Here is a 17,597-nt window from a genome sequence, read left to right on the forward strand (position 1 = left end):
TTTGTCCTCTTGTGCCTTGAGCAGAATATATATATTTTAGCCAAATTCGTGCCTGGCGTTAATAATGACATCGCGGATGCTCTGTCTCGTTTTCAGATGGAGCATTTTCGCTCATTAGCGCCAGATGCACAACAGTCACCGCTGCCTTTCCCGGAGCATCTCTGGAGCCTCGGGAGCGAGAAGTGATGAAGGGAGTATTGGGTGCAGTTGCCCCTTCCACAATGAGATCTTATAAGAAAGCGTGGGCCGACTTCCTAAAGTTTTGCAACAGTATACCCAACGCGAGGCAGGATTCAGTTCCTTCAACGAGGGAGGTCCTCCGCTACTTAGCCCACCTGAAGGAGCTGGGCAGGGCACCAATGACTCTTAACATCCAGTCCGCAGGGATTTCATACTTTTGTAAAGCCTTGTTTGCCACAGATCCGTGCGCTGAATTTGTAGTGCCTAAGGCCTTAGAGGGTTGGTGCAGGCTCCAGCCCCCTAGCACTGACAAGAGGAGGCCCATAACTTTCGACATTCTGACCCAGATCCATAAGAAATTAAGAACAATATGCTGGTCAAAATATGAAGCTCGCCTATTCTCAGCTGCTTATTCCATGGCCTTCTTTGGTGCCCTCCGTATAGGGGAGGTTGTATGTGAAGGGGGGGCGGCCCACAGCCAAAGGGGCATCCTCCTAAGTGACCTGACCCTGTCCAGTACTGACCTGATGGTGCAAGTACGGAGCTCTAAGACGGACCAGCAGGGTAAGGGGGCCCTCCTTCGCTTACCAGCGGCACAAGGGAGTGGACCTTGCCCGGTTAGGGATACTAGGCGTTTCCTCTATTTAAGACCCAACAGACCCGGCCCTTTCTTGATTCACGCGGATGGATCGCTCTTGGCCAGGCACCAGTTTAGTTGCATGATGCGCATGGCATTGGCAGCATGCGGGCTGCCTGCGGCAGAATTTGCGGCTCACTTCTTTCGGATTGGAGCCGCTACCACTGCGGTACACCTCGGGCTCTCAACTGAGAGGATAAGGGACTTGGGGCGGTGGAAATCTAATGCGTATAAAGCGTATGTTAGAAAGAATCTATGACTAGCTGCTGGTGTCCTGACCTGGGTTTTTCTGTTCATTTTCCTTCCAGAATACATGAGGGTGCGCATCTGGTTGGTGGGCCACAGCATTGTGCATTGGGCTAAGAATCAAGCCATGAGCACCGGTTTGGGGCAAAACTTGAACTTACCTTCAAATGTTGAGGTGGCTTGGATTATGCGAAGAGGCATGTGCTGGAACGAATTCAAGCCAGCCGTGATGGTGAGAGCCGCTTCTGAGGGCCCACCTGATGCCTTGGTTATCCAGTTGGGGGAGAATGACCTAGCATACCGCAAAGCTATAGACTTGAGATGGAACATTTTCGATGACTTTGCTGATCTGATGGCAGTTTATCCAAACATTACTATCTTGTGGTCCTCATTGCTTGAGAGGAGGACATGGAGGGATAGCTTGAGCCCGGTTGCAATCAATAGAGCAAGGAAAGTGTTGGAGCGGGCTGTGGCGCGTAGAGTGGCGGCTCTGGGCGGGTGTGTCATTAGCCACCCCACCATCAATTACAGCAACTAGGCCCTCTACAGAGTTGATGGCATGCATCTGTCAGATGCTGGAAACGACATTTGGTTGGGGGACATCATGGCTGGGATTAGGAGTTGGCTACAGGTTTGAAGGTATTGGTGGCTAGCTTTGCTTGATTGGCGGTTAGGCATTGGCAGGGGTAATTGTTATGCAAATGAAGGGGGGAAGGAAGCGCCATCACCTTCCCCCAAGGAAAAGGGTAGTCTGGTAGAGGACTCTGGAGGGCGTTGCCCTGTCCGAAACCTAGGGAGGTGAGGGCCTCCAGCATGCCCCCGAGCGGTGACACCCGTGGGATCCTAGTTGGCGTACTTCAACAGGACTCCCACGGCTGGTGGATAACCCTTCCCGGTCCCCATGCCGGGTAGTCGATAGGAGCCAATGCCTAAGGCCAATACCTTCCAATTCCTGTAATCAATAAAGTTGTGGCCTTTTATGCCCATTAACCTTAAATAATGTGTCCAGTGTCTTCATTTCACTTGGGGGGAGGGGACTTGCCACGCAAGCGCTGCCATCCCTGGGGAAGCTCCCAGAGTTACAGTACTTGCCTCTTTCAGGGCTGGGAACAGGGGGGTGCATCAGGCCTTTCTGCTCTTAACTCATACCCCCCCCTTTCAGTCCATAGCCCCAACAAATGTGCTCTGCCCCCCCCCCATAGGTGAAGGTTGTGGATGACCGACTGTACCGGAAAGTGTTTGAGGATATTGTTCAGTTGATGGACAGAATGGAGAACGAATTCCTTCCCTCACTGGAGCTCAGCAGGAGGGAGGTAAAGACGAATAGGATCCTCTCCAGCCCCTTAAAGAGGGTTTGCTGCAAAAATACCGGGGGGGGGGGGGGGAGAGAGAAGCCTGCTTTATATCATGTCAGGCCCTTGGCCCATCTAGCTCAGTCTTGTTTATACTGTCTCCGAGTGGTTCCCCAGGATTTCCGGAGGATCTCTCCCAGCCCTACCTGGAGATGCTGGGGATAGAGCCTGGGACCTTTGAAGAAGAAGAAGAAGAAGAGTTTGGATTTGATATCCCGCCTTTCACTCCCTTTAAGGAGTCTCAAAGCGGCTAACATTCTCCTTTCCCTTCCTCCCCCACAACAAACACTCTGTGAGGTGAGTGGGGCTGAGAGACTTCAAAGAAGTGTGACTGGCCCAAGGTCACCCAGCAGCTGCATGTGGAGGAGCGGAGACGCGAACCCGGTTCCCCAGATTAGGAGTCTACCGCTCTTAACCACTACACCACACTGGCTCCACACTGAGCTGCAGCCTCTTCCTCTTTCTCACAGGCAAATACTCCAGGGGTAGCCAGCGCGGTGCCCTCCAGATGTTGGACTACAACTCCCATCATCCCCAGCCAACATGGCCAGTGGCAATGGGAAGTTGCAAGTGCAGCAATATCTGGAGAGCCCCACATGGACACTCAAGAACAAACGTGGCCACTGTGTGGTGGCGTTTAGACCTGTTGCACGTGCAGTCCCCTAAATGAGAGCCCGGGGCCAAGGACAAACTTCCCCCTGGAGCACGTTTCCTTGCCATCTGCTGAAGGCAAGCACTCTGTTTCCTCCCCCCCCCCCCCCATTTTGCTCTGCAGTTTTCGTTTGAGAATGTGAAGTTCCGGCAGCTGCAGAAGGAAAAGTTCCAGATCACAAACAACGGGCAGGTCACCCTCCACTTCTCCTTTATCCCCAAGCTCAGTGACAGCCAGTATTGGAAGCCATGGCTTTGCGCTGAGCCCTGCGAGGGATACTTGGAGCCCAGCGCGTCTCTCTCTGGAATCAGAGAACTGTAGAGTTGGAAAGGGACCCCAAGGGTCATCTAGGGAAGGCCTTCCTTTTCTCCTCCTCTTCCCAACCCTCCTCCCTCCAACCTTGGGAGTTTGGTAGAGCAGGGGAGGCTTAACATTTGTGGGCTGCATTGCCCCATGCTCAAGCCTCCAAGGGCCACACGTCAAAGCAGCTGAGCCCAAAGTGTAAAAGTGTGTGTGACCAGCTTTAAACAAACACACACACACACACACACACACACACACACACACAAATGAATTGAAGCCCCAAAATGCTGAAGAGTCCCAAAAAACCTTTTGGCATCGCAGGGAACCAGTGAGAGCAGTCCGTCAAAAAATTACTTTTTTATTTTAAAAATGCGTATTTTTACGTTGTGGAGGAACAAAAATATATTGGGGAACATATAGAACTAGCCAAACTTTTAAAAACTCAATGAAATGTAGACTAAAAAAGAAAGTTACATTGGGCCTTTAGGAGACAAATAAATGCTTTCCCTTTTTATATTCTTTTGTTAGGATCACTTTCTCTTACCCCCCCCCCCAGTATCCTGTCACCATCTTCTGTGCAGCTTCTTTGGAGGAATAGAGAGGAAAGTGGGGTGGGGGTGGGAATTGAGTAGCTTCTTTTCCTAATTCTTGAAGTTAAGGTTTCCCACATACACCTGTGAGAACAGGACACTGTACTAGATGGGCCATTGGCCTGATCCAGCAGGCTCCTATTATGTCCTTCTGTTAAATTATTCACTATCTTAACTTTTAATTTACAGACAAGCAAACTTGGCTGTGCCAAAGAGTGTATCTACCTGACCTCCTCCCGTTTTAGATGAGACGGTGGACATTTCCCTGGATGTGTACGTCAGCAAGGACTCTGTGACGCTTCTCAATTCAAGAGAAGATAAGATTGAGGATATCTTTGTCCTTCACCTTGACCGTGGCAAGGACTATTTCCTCAGCATCAGTGAGAGATACCTACCAAGCTGCTTCGGGACCTCCTTGGAAGCCTTGTGCTGGATGAGGCAGCCGCTTGGCGAAGTTCCCGTCACCAGACTTATTGACCTGGTAGGGAAAGGGGTTCATTTACCTGGCAGGTTCATTTGCTGAATGTCTAACCTTCCCACTCTGCTTGCCTGCTTGAAAAACAGCTGCTCTTCCACTCAGGAATGTGTGGCCTGGGGGTCCTTCACTGCATTCAGCTTCAGCTTCTGTAGCTGTGCATTCGCTTCCTGTGTGCTGTTCATGCCTGTTGTTTGCGTTGACTGAGTCATCCCACGTTCTTGTCCTCCCACCTGCCCTTTCGCAGGGCCACTGAACCCTGTGCATTTCCCTGCCATCTGCCCAGATACTGTTCAGTCAATGGGCTGTTTCTTTCTCTTCTCAGGGCCTGTGCCATTAACACACTTTGTTGTCTTTTCCCCACTTTTCTTTTGCTCTTGCCTTCCTCCTCTGATCTCAGGGAGAAGACAGCTTCCTAGAAAAGGTAACAGTTGGTTTGCTATCCTCTAGATGTTCTTGTAACGGGCTCAAATCAGGTACAGGCAACGCCCCGTTTACACGGGGGTTGCGTTCCGAGGTACCGTGCGTTTAAATGAAATTGCGTATATTGGAGACAGCATTGGAAAAGCCTGCAAACACCCTCTAAACTTCCGGAAACCCTTTTGAAAGGCCTTTTGAAAACGAGCAGCACTTGCCAAACTCCCTGCAAAACTCCTTGCTCCAACTCTCCACAGGCCTCAAAGGTCGGTGCAAAAGCTCCTGGGAGGGAGTCTAGATGCTGTTTCCATGCCACTTTGCCGCGTTTGTGCTCTTTGGGGGGACATTTTTGCCCCTTCAAGTGCCACTTCCAGCTTTGCGGCAGTGTGCATGTGCCTCGAAGGCACGTAAATGGAGTTGCCTGTACTGGAAGGCACTTGTCAACGATCAGCAGCTGCTCCATGCAGTGGCAGCTGGTCCCTTAGGGCAAACCAGGCACTACCCCACCAACCTCACTTTCCTCTCAGGCAACCCGCACCTGCCTGCCTTCTTACTCAAATCCAGTCCAGGTGGTGGCTCTAGCTATCTGCTTTTTTCTCTTCCCTAGTCTCAACACGGCCCTTGTAGAACTCAATAGAGGAGAACGGAGACGAAACCAGAATTTGCCATCACTACTTGTAACTGATTTTGCTCTGCTTGACTCTCGGTCCGCTTGCAATTGGCAGCATGGGAGGCAGAAAGCCTAGTCTCATGATGCAGGCGCCGGCCCCCTCTGGCCCCAAGACCCAGTTTTCTCCTTGTCTCTGTGCTCAGCAACTGCTGCACAGGCTATGCCACTCTTGCTTACTCTTACCACCTGAGCACTGGCATTTGGGAAGCAGTAGTGGCTGCTTTGGGGTGGCTCAGGGAAATGTCACTCCTCTCAAAATCAGATACTTGGGTGTATTATCATAGCCACAAGGAGACAGTTGTTGTTGTTTAGTCGTTTAGTCGTGTCCGACTCTTCATGACCCCATGGACCAGAGCACGCCAGGCACTCCTGTCTTCCACTGCCTCCCACAGTTTGGTCAAACTCATGCTGGTAGCTTCGAGAACACTATCCAACCATCTCGTCCTCTGTCATCCCCTTCTCCTTGTGCCCTCCATCTTTCCCAACATCAGGGTCTTTTCCAGGGAGTCTTCTCTTCTCATGAGGTGGCCAAAGTACTAGAGCCTCAGCTTCATGATCTGTCCTTCCAGTGAGCACTCAGGGCTGATTTCCTTAAGAATGGATAGGTTTGATCTTCTTGCAGTCCATGGGACTCTCAAGAGTCTCCTCTAGCACCATAATTCAAAAGCATCAATTCTTCCGTGGTCAGCCTTCTTTATGGTCCAGCTGTCACTTCCATACATCACTACCGGGAAAACCATAGCTTTTACTATACGGACCTTTGTTGGCAAGGTGATGTCTCTACTTTTTAAGATGCTGTCTAGGTTTGTCATTGCTTTTCTCCCAAGAAGCAGGCGTCTTTTAATTTTGTGGCTGCTGTCACCATCTGCAGTGATCATGGAGCCCAAGAAAGTAAAATCTCTCACTGCCTCCATTTCTTCCCCTTCTATTTGCCAGAAGGTGATGGGCTCAGTGGCCATGATCTTCGTTTTTTTGATATTGAGTTTCAGACCATATTTTGTGCTCTCCTCTTTCACCCTCAATAAAAGGTTCTTTAATTCCTCCTCACTTTCTGCCATCAAGGTTGTGTCATCTGCATATCTGAGGTTGTTGATATTTCTTCCGGCAATCTTAATTCCGGCTAGGGATTCATCAAGGAGACAGTGGTGACTGTCAATTTGGACAGCTGCAGACATTTAGAATCATGGAGGATATGTTTATCAGTGGCTACTGGTCAGGGCTATTTATTGCCACTATTATCATAAACCACATGCTTTTGATTACCAGTTTCTGGGGAACATGATGGACAGAGTGCTCTTGTCCCTGTGTCCCTATGAACTCCCAAGGGCATGTGGTTGGCCATTGTGGGAACAAAATGCTGATCTAACCCAGCAAGGCTCCTGTGTTCTTTAGCATGCACCAGCTACTCTTGCACTAAGACTCTGATACAGTATGTGTCATTCCCCACACCAATACACACACACTCTCTCTCTCTCAAGACAGGGGTGGGGAGTATTGGCGGGGGGGGGGGGAGAGATGAACTGGGTCCTAATCAACAGCTGCCCTGGGGATGAGGGGATCAAATTCTCCATCCTTGCCAACTCCTTTTAGTGATGGGCTGCTTGCCATTGCTGTGCTCCTAAAGCTCTCTTGCTCCCCCCTCCTCTCTTTCTCTTTCTCTTGAATGTGGTAGCTTGAGATAGAACTAACCACCCTGAAGATTTCTGGAGAGGAAGATGGGAAGGAGGCAGGAGGCATGGTTCACCAGCTGCTGTGTGCTGCATTGCCCAGACAAAGTCGTGGGCTGGGGCTCCAGCTGCTGCTCAGTTTCTACCACTGCCTCTGCAACGTGCTCTAGACAAGGGGTGGTGAACATGTGACCCCATCATCTCATCATGCTGGTTGGGGCTGCAGCCCATCAACCTATGAAGGTCCATCCATGTTCTGTTGCTGTTTTTCTTACTTATTTCCTGCCCTTCACCCTAAGGTCCCAGGGCAGGTTCCAGCAATTTAAATAAAATGTTAGCCAACCCTCATGTCCACAGCTGCATATTCAGTAAGCTTTTGGGTGAACTGCACATCCGGAGTGGGAGGATTACGAGCTGCATATTAATAGGGGGAGGGGGAGCTTGGATTTGGGGTGCGAGCAATTTGTTTTTTGTTTTCCCACTTGAGATGCTTGTTGTGGCTAGGGCCAGGTGATATGTTAATTTATATATATTTTCAAATCAGCTTGAAGTCTATATAGTGATACTGGTTGCATAATTTCTGACCTGGCAATATATTGTGAATCATGATGTGTGTGTGTACTATGCAAAAAAAAAACAATGTGGGGGGAAACTGTGAAGCCAGACAATGCTTCTCTAGATTCCTGCAGCCCCTGTGCACTCTGCCGGTTCAGCTTTCCCCTGCCCTCCTGCAGGGGGCAGCAAATCACAAGAGAGCAGGCGCCAGCAAAAATCACAATGCGGGGAAAACCGTGAAGCCAGCCAATGCCTCTACATAGCTCCATCTTATTTTAGACATCGTGATATATTGGTGTATTGCAATGTTTAGCTAGTGATATATCACAGTGTTGAAAGCCAGATATCGCCCAGCCCTAGTTGTGGCCTCAGAGGGCAAGACTTGTCCACCCAGCCGGAGCAAGGAAAGAATGCATACAGGCACACATTCTGTCAGGCTCTCATGCCAGTCCCACTTGTCATTGGACCTCCAGGAGAAGCAGTTTCTGGATATAGTACCCCAAGATGGTGATGACTCCACTGAGTGGCCTTTGCACATACCCAAGGAGATATGGCTTTTGGTGGACCACCTCTTCAAGAATGTCTGCCACCAGGTGAGCTGAGGGGGACTGTACCATTTAAAGGATGGGTGTTGGCCGGAATCCAGTACCAGTTTTGGGGTCTGCAGGTTCCAAACGCCACAATTGATTTATATCTTAGCTACCGACTCGCTCTTACAAACTCCTGCTGTGAGTATAGTGGCACCTTGGTGGAGCGGCAGTGGGTGGGACAGCCAGCATACGGTATTCCTTAGAGCGGCTCAGAAAAACCCAAGTGTTCACAACCATTGTCTGTCTATCCCTAGCAAAGCGGCTCTCTGAGACTCGCCACTAGAAGAAGCGGGGGATGATTTCACTCTCCCATTGCCCAAAATCTTGAGAGGGGTAGTAGGAATGCTACTGTGGAAAACAGGCGGGATACAATTCTCAGCCCTTGTGCCAGCTCTCTTGGTGAGGGGCTTCTCCCCATTGTGGCACTCCTCGACCTCACATTATGCACCCCAGGGCTGGATTGTTCTTCATGCTATCCAGGATGTACCTCATCCCTTCCTAACGCATGGGTGATACTCTGCTTCAGGAGGACCTCTTCCAGACCCCGGGCACGCAGGACGAGCTGCAGGAGAGAACTGAGTGCCTGGACACCAGCATTCCCGAGACGATCCGTATCCTCTTTGGGGGACATTGTTGGAGAGCAGGGCTGCTTGGTGGTTTTGTTTAGCTCTTGGCTGGAGTGGACCTCACTTTTACATACCTGGTGGCTTAGGTTCCTAGGCCACCCCATCCTTAAGGCTCTGGGACACATCAAAATAAGCAGACACTTGACAACCATATGTCAGGAGTGCTCTGATGGTGTTTCCTGCTTGGCAGGGGGTTGGACTCGATGACCCTTGTGGTCTCTTCCAACTCTATGATTCTATGATTCTATGATTCTATGAAAATGAAATGCCCACAGTCAAGTCCAGTCATGCATCCAAACAGCTTAACAGCTTTAACCCCCATTTGAAAACATCAGCCTGGCTAGATAGAGCAGAAGTGGGGAATTTTGACAGGCCCGCAGGCCCCACATCTAGCATCATACGTGGTATCAGGTGTGGAGACAGGTAAAGACATGGCTGCAAAGGAGCTTCAAGGGTGCATTCAATTGTTCTTTGGCAAGCAGGGTTTGTTGACCGTACTTTTGGAGTTGACCACCAGTATTTGTTGTTTGGATTGAAACCATGCCTGCAGAAGGACATTTCCTCGGCAGATCAGCTTTGCAGGCAGCTTTGTCAAGAGGGGAGGTGTGGGATAATTACAGTGGGGTGTCTCAGTTGGTAGAGTGTGACACTCTTAATGTCAGGGCTGTGGGTTCAAGGTCTACCTTGCGCCAAAAGGGGGAACTTGCAAGGTGGGCCCAGATGTATAAGAACAAAGCTTCTTGCTTTGGACCAGCCTGGGAAGGAGGCAGGGTGCAGGTAACAGGACAGAACACTTTCCTTGCCAGGCTGTCAAGAGCTGGCAGTAACCACTCGGTGGCCGAAGCTCTGCTCATCTTCCTGGAGGCAGTGCCAGAGCCAGTCCTTTGCTATGAACTGTATCAGCGCTGCCTTGAGTGCTCACATGACAGCCACCTCTGTCGCCAGGTCGGCCCAAGAGCCCCATCTTATTCGGTTGACCTGCTCCGATAACCTCTTCCGATAGATTTATTGCTTTATTGTTCGGCGTCCAGCACGCTTCCCCCTGCGAGCCTCTGCAGGTCGTAAAACAATTAGCAGAATATGCACAGCAGTCGCGTGTGATTCAAGAGCACTTCCCAAGACGTTGCTTCTGTTCTAAAGTCACTTTATTGTCGCAAAAAACAAGTATTTACAAAATCAAATCCCATCTGAATCAAGCTGCATGTTTCTGCCTCTGCTAGCAGCTACGCAACAGCAAAACTGCTGCTTTCGATTTCCACTGAACTCACACAGCATTCCAAGCTGCTTTCGTCACATCCTGGCTTACTTCCCTGGTAAGCCCTTCCCCTCAGTCTCGAGGCACAGAAGGTTAACCCTTCACTACACCCAACACATCTCTTCCTGGCTGGTCTGTGGTGTGTACAGAAGCATAGAATCAGAAGGGATTTCCAAAGTCATCTAGTCCAAATGTTTCCGCGAGTAACAGGAAATCCACTAAAACATCCCTGAAAGCCAGTAAACCGGCACACTGGCAGGAGGGCTAGTCTGGTCTGGGAAGCCTTGTTAACTGCAGAGGTTGCTGATGTCTCCTTTGATAACCATGCCTCTCGGTTGTGGAGGGGGGTGGGGTGCGCACATGTTGCCTTTTTGCTTTCTGACAAGGAGTTGTAACAATAGCTCACCTGTTTCAGTGAACCTCGCTTCAATCTCCAACACAGGAAGCGGCCATATACTGAATCAGACCCCTGGGCCATCTAGCTCAGTATTGTCGAAATTGACAAGCAGTGGCTCTCAAGGATTTCAGACAAGGGATGTTCCCTACCCTACTTGGAGATGCTGGGGGTGGAACCTGAGACTTTCTGCATGAAAAGCAGAGCAATGGCCCTTCCCCCAAGATATCTCAGTTGGTAGAGCATAAGACTCTTAGTCTCAGTGTCATGAGTTCGAGCCCCACCTTAGGCATTGCAGGGGGTTCGATTAGTTAACCCTCATGGTCCCTTCCGACTCTACAGTTGTATTATTCCCCAAAGTTCCCAGCAGAGTTCTAGTCCGGTTACCATTTTAGAATTTTTTTTTTTTTTATGCCAGGTCTAAACCTGCAAACATAAAAAGTACACTGTGCTAGTGATCCATGCCCCTCCTCTAGCAAAGCTCTGCATTGAAACTCCAAACTGCCCCTCCCTGTCTTGCAGGTGATCTGCCAGTTGCCGCGGTCGCACCAGAACGTGTTCCGCTTCATGATGGCTTTCCTGCGGGAGCTGCTGAAATACTCTGAGAGCAACAATGTCGGTGCCAACATGCTAGGTAAGGCCTGCCTGTCCTGGCTGGGAGCTGGCCTTCCTCCTGCTCCCGCCTCCTCTCATGCAAATGTTTTCACTTCCCTGCAGCCACCCTCTTCGCCAGCCTCCTGCTACGGCCTCTGCCCAACGTTCTGTCGAGGCAGAGCCCACAGGAGCGTCAGCGTGCCATCGGCTTCCTGCTGGGCTTCCTGCTGGGGGCGGATGACTACGAAAGGTGCCAAGCGTGACTGGAGACGAAGTTGGGAGGGAAGAGGCAAGGCCCAGCCTCTGTTCTCTGGTGCCTGCCTGTGAGGGGTGAGAGTGCTGATAAGCTAGTAAAGCAACACTCCGGGCTCCGCGCCATCTCTTCACAAGATTTATTGTTCAGCGTCAGAGCCATTTACGAGAGATCAAACACATACATTCATACTCAGCTATCCAGATGAGTCATCTGACTTTCGTCTGTGACGCTGCCAACAAGCCCATTCCCGGAAATGACACTTCCTTTTCATTTTGCCCTGTGAATGGCTGGGTCCTGCTTTAGGCTCCCCCTGCCAGTTTCCCCCTCTGACGAGGAAGAGACGCTGCTGAATGCTCGCTTGGGCTCTCTATATTTGTCTCCTTCCCTCATGGTTTCCCCTGCAGCCTCCAATTTCCTGACATCCACCCCCTCCTCAAAGGCCCCTCCCCGTTCGGGAGAACCGACCGTACCCAATTCTCCCTCCTCTGGAGTGGTGGGGGTGAAACCTGGAAAACTCTCCTCCTCCTCATCCGTGGCCTCAAAAACCTCCCGCAAACCCGCAGTTCCTCTGGTTCCCCAATAAACACTTTCCTCGTCTTCCTCCTCCTCTTCCAACGGTAGGAATCCCTAGAACTCCTCTTCATCATCCATCGGTCCGAACACCTGTTGGACAAACCTACCCCTGGGCTTGGGTTTGTCAGGGAAGAAATTGTGGAACTCCTCCACTAACCCCTCGTCAGCGAAGCAACCCTCTGGTACCCAGGTATTCTCTGAGCTAGGGGCCCCTTCCCACGCCACCAGATACTCTACCTGTTCCCCAGTCCACCGAGAATCCAGTATTTCCGTAACCTCGTTGCACTGCTCCCTCTACTCCATTTCGGGTGGCGGGAATTCCCCATCCCCACTACCCTGTCTCATTCCCCCTTCCCTGTAGGGGGACAGCAGCGACCTGTGAAATACCGGATGTATCCTCATGCTCTCTGGCAGCCTCAGTTTAAATGCTACTGGATTGACCTGCTGGGTCACCTCAAACGGCCCCACCCTCCTAGGTTTGAGCTTCTTACAACCTCCTCCCCAGGGCAACCCTTGTGTGGACAACCACACCCTGTCTCCCACCCGGATGACTTCTCCTGGTCGTCGATGCTTGTCGGCCTCCCTCTTGTAGACCTCCTTAGCCCTGTCCAAGTTCAATTGAAGTTGTAAGTGGATCGCCTCCATTTCCTCCGCAAAACGTTCTGCCGCAGGCACACTCCACGACTCCTCTCCTCTCCCCGGGAAAGCCCTCGGGTGACGCCCGTGGTTGGCAAAGAATGGAGTCATACCTGTGGACACATTCTCCGCGTTGTTGTATGCAAACTCTGCTAGAGCTAGTTTATCCACCCAGTCGTTTTGTCTCTGACTGACATAACATCGCAAATACTGTTGCAAAACAGCGTTTGCCCTCTCCGCCTGCCCATTGCTCTCAGGATGTCTCGCCGTGGTGAAACTCACCTCTACTTGCAACAAATTCATGAGCTTGCGCCAGAAATGTGAGGTAAACTGAGTTCCCCTGTCTGAGACCACCCTCGCAGGTATCCCATGTAACCTAAACACATGCTCACAAACAGCTTGGCTGTTTCTTGCGTAGCTATTCCCGCCCCCTTCCACAGTTGGAGTAAATAAAGACACCAGACAACAGAGCTTAAGTTAATGGGCGAAAATGGCCACAACTTTATTGATTACAGGTAAGAGAGGTATTGGCATTAGGCATTGGCCCTATCCGACTATCCGGTCTAACCGGGAAATGAACCCGACTTCATTTGCATAACAATACCCCTGCCAATGCCTACCGCCACACGAGCAAGGCTCGCCGCCAATACCCTCAGACCTGTAACCAATCCCTAATCCCTTGAACGATGTCCGCCAGCCACATATCGTTACCAGCATCAGAGAGATGCACACCATCCCCGCGGTAGAGTGCTTCCTTGCTAAACTGGATGCCCGGGTGTATGATGACGCGGCCCCCCATCGCAGCCACTCTCCGCGCCACCGAGCGCTCCACGATCCTCCTGGCCTTATTCACTGCCACAGGATTTGTTGCATCATGCCAACAGCGCCTCTCCAGTAGAGATGACCAGATGATTGTCAAATTTGGATAGGAGGCACGCAACCCCTCCAGGTCATTGATGATATTCCACATTAGGTCTACCCCCTTTCTATAAGCCAGGTCGTTTTCCCCCAGCTGGATGACCATTGCATCCGGTGGACCTGCGATCGCAATTCTTTTTGTTACTGCTGGGAGTAGTTCTACCCAGCGCATTCCACGACGTGCGATCCAGGACACTTCTACATTGCGTGGGAGTTGCAGCTCGCAGCCCAAACCTCTGACAAGCGCCCGCTCTCTTGCCCAGTGAACGATGCTATGGCCAACAATCCACACATGCACCGCCTGAAGACCTGAAAAGGGAGAGAATGAAAGAAAAAGCCCGGATCAGATAGGGGACGGGGGTGAACGATGCTAAGGCCTACAGACCACATGTGCACCGCCCGCAGACCTAAAAGTAGAAAAGAATAAGAAAGGCTGGGACGGGGGGGGGGGGACGGGGGACTAAGGGGGGGCACATTAATTAGGTTTTCGGATGTAACCCCTGTAAGCCTTGGACTTCCAGCGCCCAATGTCCATTATCCTTTCAGCCGGCAAACCCATGTGCGCGGCGGTAGTTGCTGCCCCTATGCGAAACGAGTGCGCTGCGTAGTCCTCGGGTGGAAGCCCGATGGCCGCTATTGCCTTGCGCATGACCCTCGTAAACTGGTGTTTTGACATGCGAGAGCCATCCGCATGTATGAAGAAAGGGCCGCTCAAACTTGGCCTAACGCACAGGAACTTCCTTGCGTCCTTTACTGGGCAAGGGCCGGCCTTCTGAGCGGCCTGCAGGCGGATTAGTGCCCCCCTACCAAGCTGATCAGTCTTGGAGCTGCGGATTCTGAGGGTTACCTCTGAACTTGACAAGGTCACGTCCTCGAGAAGGAGACCCCTGTTATTGCTACCCGAGCGGTCCTCACAGACCACCTCACCTATGCGCAGTGCCCCGAAGAAGGCAAAAGAAAATGCAGCGGAAAATAACCTGGCCTCGTACCTAGACCAGCAGATGGCTCTGAGTTCCCTACGCATTCGGGAAAGTACAACATATGTTATGGGTCTTCTAATGTCGGCACTAGGGGGCCGCGACCTGCGCCAGCCCTCAAGCATCTTGCGCACCACGAAGTGTGCGCAGGGGTCAACGGAGAACAGAGCTTTGGAAAAGAATGAAATTGCTGCAGAGTGAATATTGAGAGTTTTGGGGGCCCGTCCAAGGTCGCGAAGGCACACCAGGTATTCAATAACTTCCGACGTCTTTGGCGATCTGCCTAGTTTAAGACGCCCTTTCTTCTGTCGGAATAAAGTGAAATCTGACCATGCTTTGTTGTAAGATCTTAGGGTTGAGGGTGCTACAGCTGACAATACTCCCTTTATTGCTTCTCGTTGCCAATACTCCAGAGGTGCTCCAGCGCCAATGAGCGAAAGCGGTCCGTCTGAAAACGAGACAGAGCATCTGCAATATTATTATCAATACCTGGTACGAACTTGGCTGAGGCATACAAGTTTAGCCGAAGGCAGGCAAGGGTGAAATGACGCAACAGCGACGCTACTCTAGGGGAACGGGAGGATTGTTTATTTAATACGGACACCACCGCCTGGTTGTCCGTCCAAAAGCACACCCTGCGGTCTTTAAACTGATTGGCCCAAAGATGGAGTGCAACGACGATGGGGAAGAATTCTAAGAATGTAAGATCGCGTAGTATGGGTTTTCCCTGCCAAGAAGGGGGCCATCGCTGCGCACACCACTGACCTCTGAAGTAGACGCCAAAGCCCAAAGAACCTGCAGCGTCTGAATGCACTTGGAAATCTGATTGCAGGGCCAAGCTATCTTGCCAAAGGGAGACTCCGTTAAAACCTTCTAGGAATTGTAGCCACACGTGGAGATCCACTTTTACAGCCTTCGAGAGGCGCACACTATGATGTGGTGATCGTAAGCCGGCGGACAGCTTAGCTAGCCGTCCACAGAAAGGGCGGCCAGGCGAAACCACACGGCACGCGAAGTTAAGGTGACCTAGGAGTGATTGGATTTGCCTGAGGGTAACCTTCTTTAAAGGTAATAGCTGTGAAATGAGATCCTTGAGGGCCGACAACTTCTCGGCAGGGAGACGGGATGTCTGGGCAATGGTGTCCAGCTCGATGCCCAAGTAAGTCATTGTGGTGACCGGCCCTTCGGTCTTCTCGTTTGCAACAGGGACTCCTAACTCTTCTGCCAAAGACATGAAAGCCTGGAGCAAGGACTTACAGTCGTTTGAATTGCTTGCAACCAGGATAAAATCATCCAAGTAATGTCCCACTCCTTCAAAACCAGATTTGAGCTTCAGCGCCCACTCGAGGAATGTGCTGAAGGTCTCAAAGGCAGCACATGCAATTGAGCACCCCATAGGCATAGCCTTGTCAATGAAATACGCTCCTTGGAATTTAAAGCCAAGCCACCTGTGATCCTCCGGGTGGACAGGGAGGAGACGAAATGCCGACTCGATGTCGCATTTGGCCATGAAAGCCCCCCTGCTGAAACCCCGAACCAATTTTACTGCCTGATCGAAGGATGCATATTTTACAGAGCACAGCTCCTGAGGGATCGCATCATTAACTGAGGCTCCCTTAGGGTAAGATAGGTTATGTATCATCCTGAACTCCCCGGGGGCCTTTTTGGGAACAATGCCGAGGGGAGAAATGTGCAAATGATCAATAGGGGGTGCCAGAAATGGACCAGCAACTCTCCCAGCCAAGATTTCCTTCTGAATCTTTTTAGTGGCGATGTCAGGCCTCTCTAAAACAGATTTCTGGTTGGGGGGGCAACTCGAATTGGGCATAAAGGCCACTGGAATTCTAAAGCCTTGGGAAAAGCCCTCCCATAGAAGGAGGGCAGCTTGTTTATTAGGGTATATATTCAACAGGGTTCTCAGGGGTTGGAGCTTGATCGGGGACTGGGCTAGGGCGAGGGATAAATTAGAAACGATTCCCTGCTGCCCCTTGGGCGGGTCCTGAAGCAGCAGAGGGGCCACCCCGGTTTCCCTGGTGGAGGTGACCCCTGCCGCCTCGAAAGGGCTGTTGTTTCCCCTTATAGCAATTGATAGCCACGTGGTTGCCTAGACATTTGTCACATTCATGCAAATACTTACAGGCGGAGCGCTGACAGGTCCCTCTATTGAAGTCCCAGCATTGCCTGCGGCGCTTTGAGTCCACCTTACCAGCCTTTGCAGGATCGTGTGTTTTCTTTTCGATGTTGGGCCCCACGTGATCCATCCAGCAGTTATTGTCCCTCTGGTCCCAACGTGTGGACGACAGTAGCGAGGCATTCCTACGGAAGTCCTCGTCGTACGAAATGGCAGCCTCATCTCCTGCGAACTCACGGGCCCTTCTCACATGAGCCAGATACGAAGCAAGATGCAACCCCCGCTTTGGGTAACAAGCTAAGACTATTCCCATGAAAACCTGGTAACCGCTGAGCCAATTCTCAAATGTGTGCTCGGCCCGGGGGGACCTATATCTTTTCCTGCCATACTGTCTCTTTTTCTCCCCTTTGCCTTTTATTTGCGCGGGAGGGAGCAATGTGAACATATCTACGTAATCCCCATTCAAAATCTTATCCCTTTTCCTCTTAGAGAGGTGGTTACCCAAAATGAAATCAGTAGCCGAGTGAGTAGGAACCTTAACATCTTCCACCAATGCCCCGTCTTTCCACTCCAGAGTACCGTTAAAAGTTTTCCGGTGTGAGTTGGCCCGCCTCTCATGCACCCACAAGGGGACACCAGTCTCCTCCCCCTCCCCCCAATATGTCTCCAAAGGGGAGTCACTGTCACCCTCCGAAGAGGACGTACCTGTCTCGTCCTCGGAGTCCGAAGTGTCTTTTTTCTTGCTCTTCTTGGCCACGTGTTTTTTCTTCGCTTTCCGTTTTCCTCCACGAGAGTTTCTGTCTTCTGGGGCTGGGTCGTTAGATGTTGAGGCAGCCTGCTGGGGAGGCAACTCCTCCTCGGAGGATGACCCTTCAGACGGACTGCGCTGAGCTGTAGAATCCT

The 17,597-nt window shown here is 51.2% G+C and overlaps 1 protein-coding gene across 1 annotated transcript; it reads left to right on the top strand.

Annotated features, from left to right (window-relative positions):
• Nucleotides 1–2,262: 2,262 nt before the first annotated feature.
• Nucleotides 2,263–11,466, top strand: LOC310668757 (inositol polyphosphate 5-phosphatase OCRL-like; the record flags this gene model as incomplete). Its single annotated transcript, XM_083422090.1, has 8 exons — nucleotides 2,263–2,376; nucleotides 4,206–4,441; nucleotides 4,836–4,859; nucleotides 8,218–8,337; nucleotides 8,861–8,945; nucleotides 9,778–9,905; nucleotides 11,132–11,243; nucleotides 11,327–11,466. The coding sequence occupies exons 2-8, from the start codon at nucleotides 4,394–4,396 to the stop codon at nucleotides 11,464–11,466; spliced, it is 657 nt and encodes a 218-aa protein (XP_083278216.1). The 5' UTR covers nucleotides 2,263–2,376; nucleotides 4,206–4,393.
• Between the last annotated feature and the right edge of the window lie 6,131 nt (nucleotides 11,467–17,597).

The sequence above is a fragment of the Podarcis tiliguerta genome, assembly GCF_965153285.1.
Source record: "Podarcis tiliguerta genome assembly, chromosome: W".
In the NCBI taxonomy this organism is placed as follows: domain Eukaryota; kingdom Metazoa; phylum Chordata; class Lepidosauria; order Squamata; family Lacertidae; genus Podarcis; species Podarcis tiliguerta.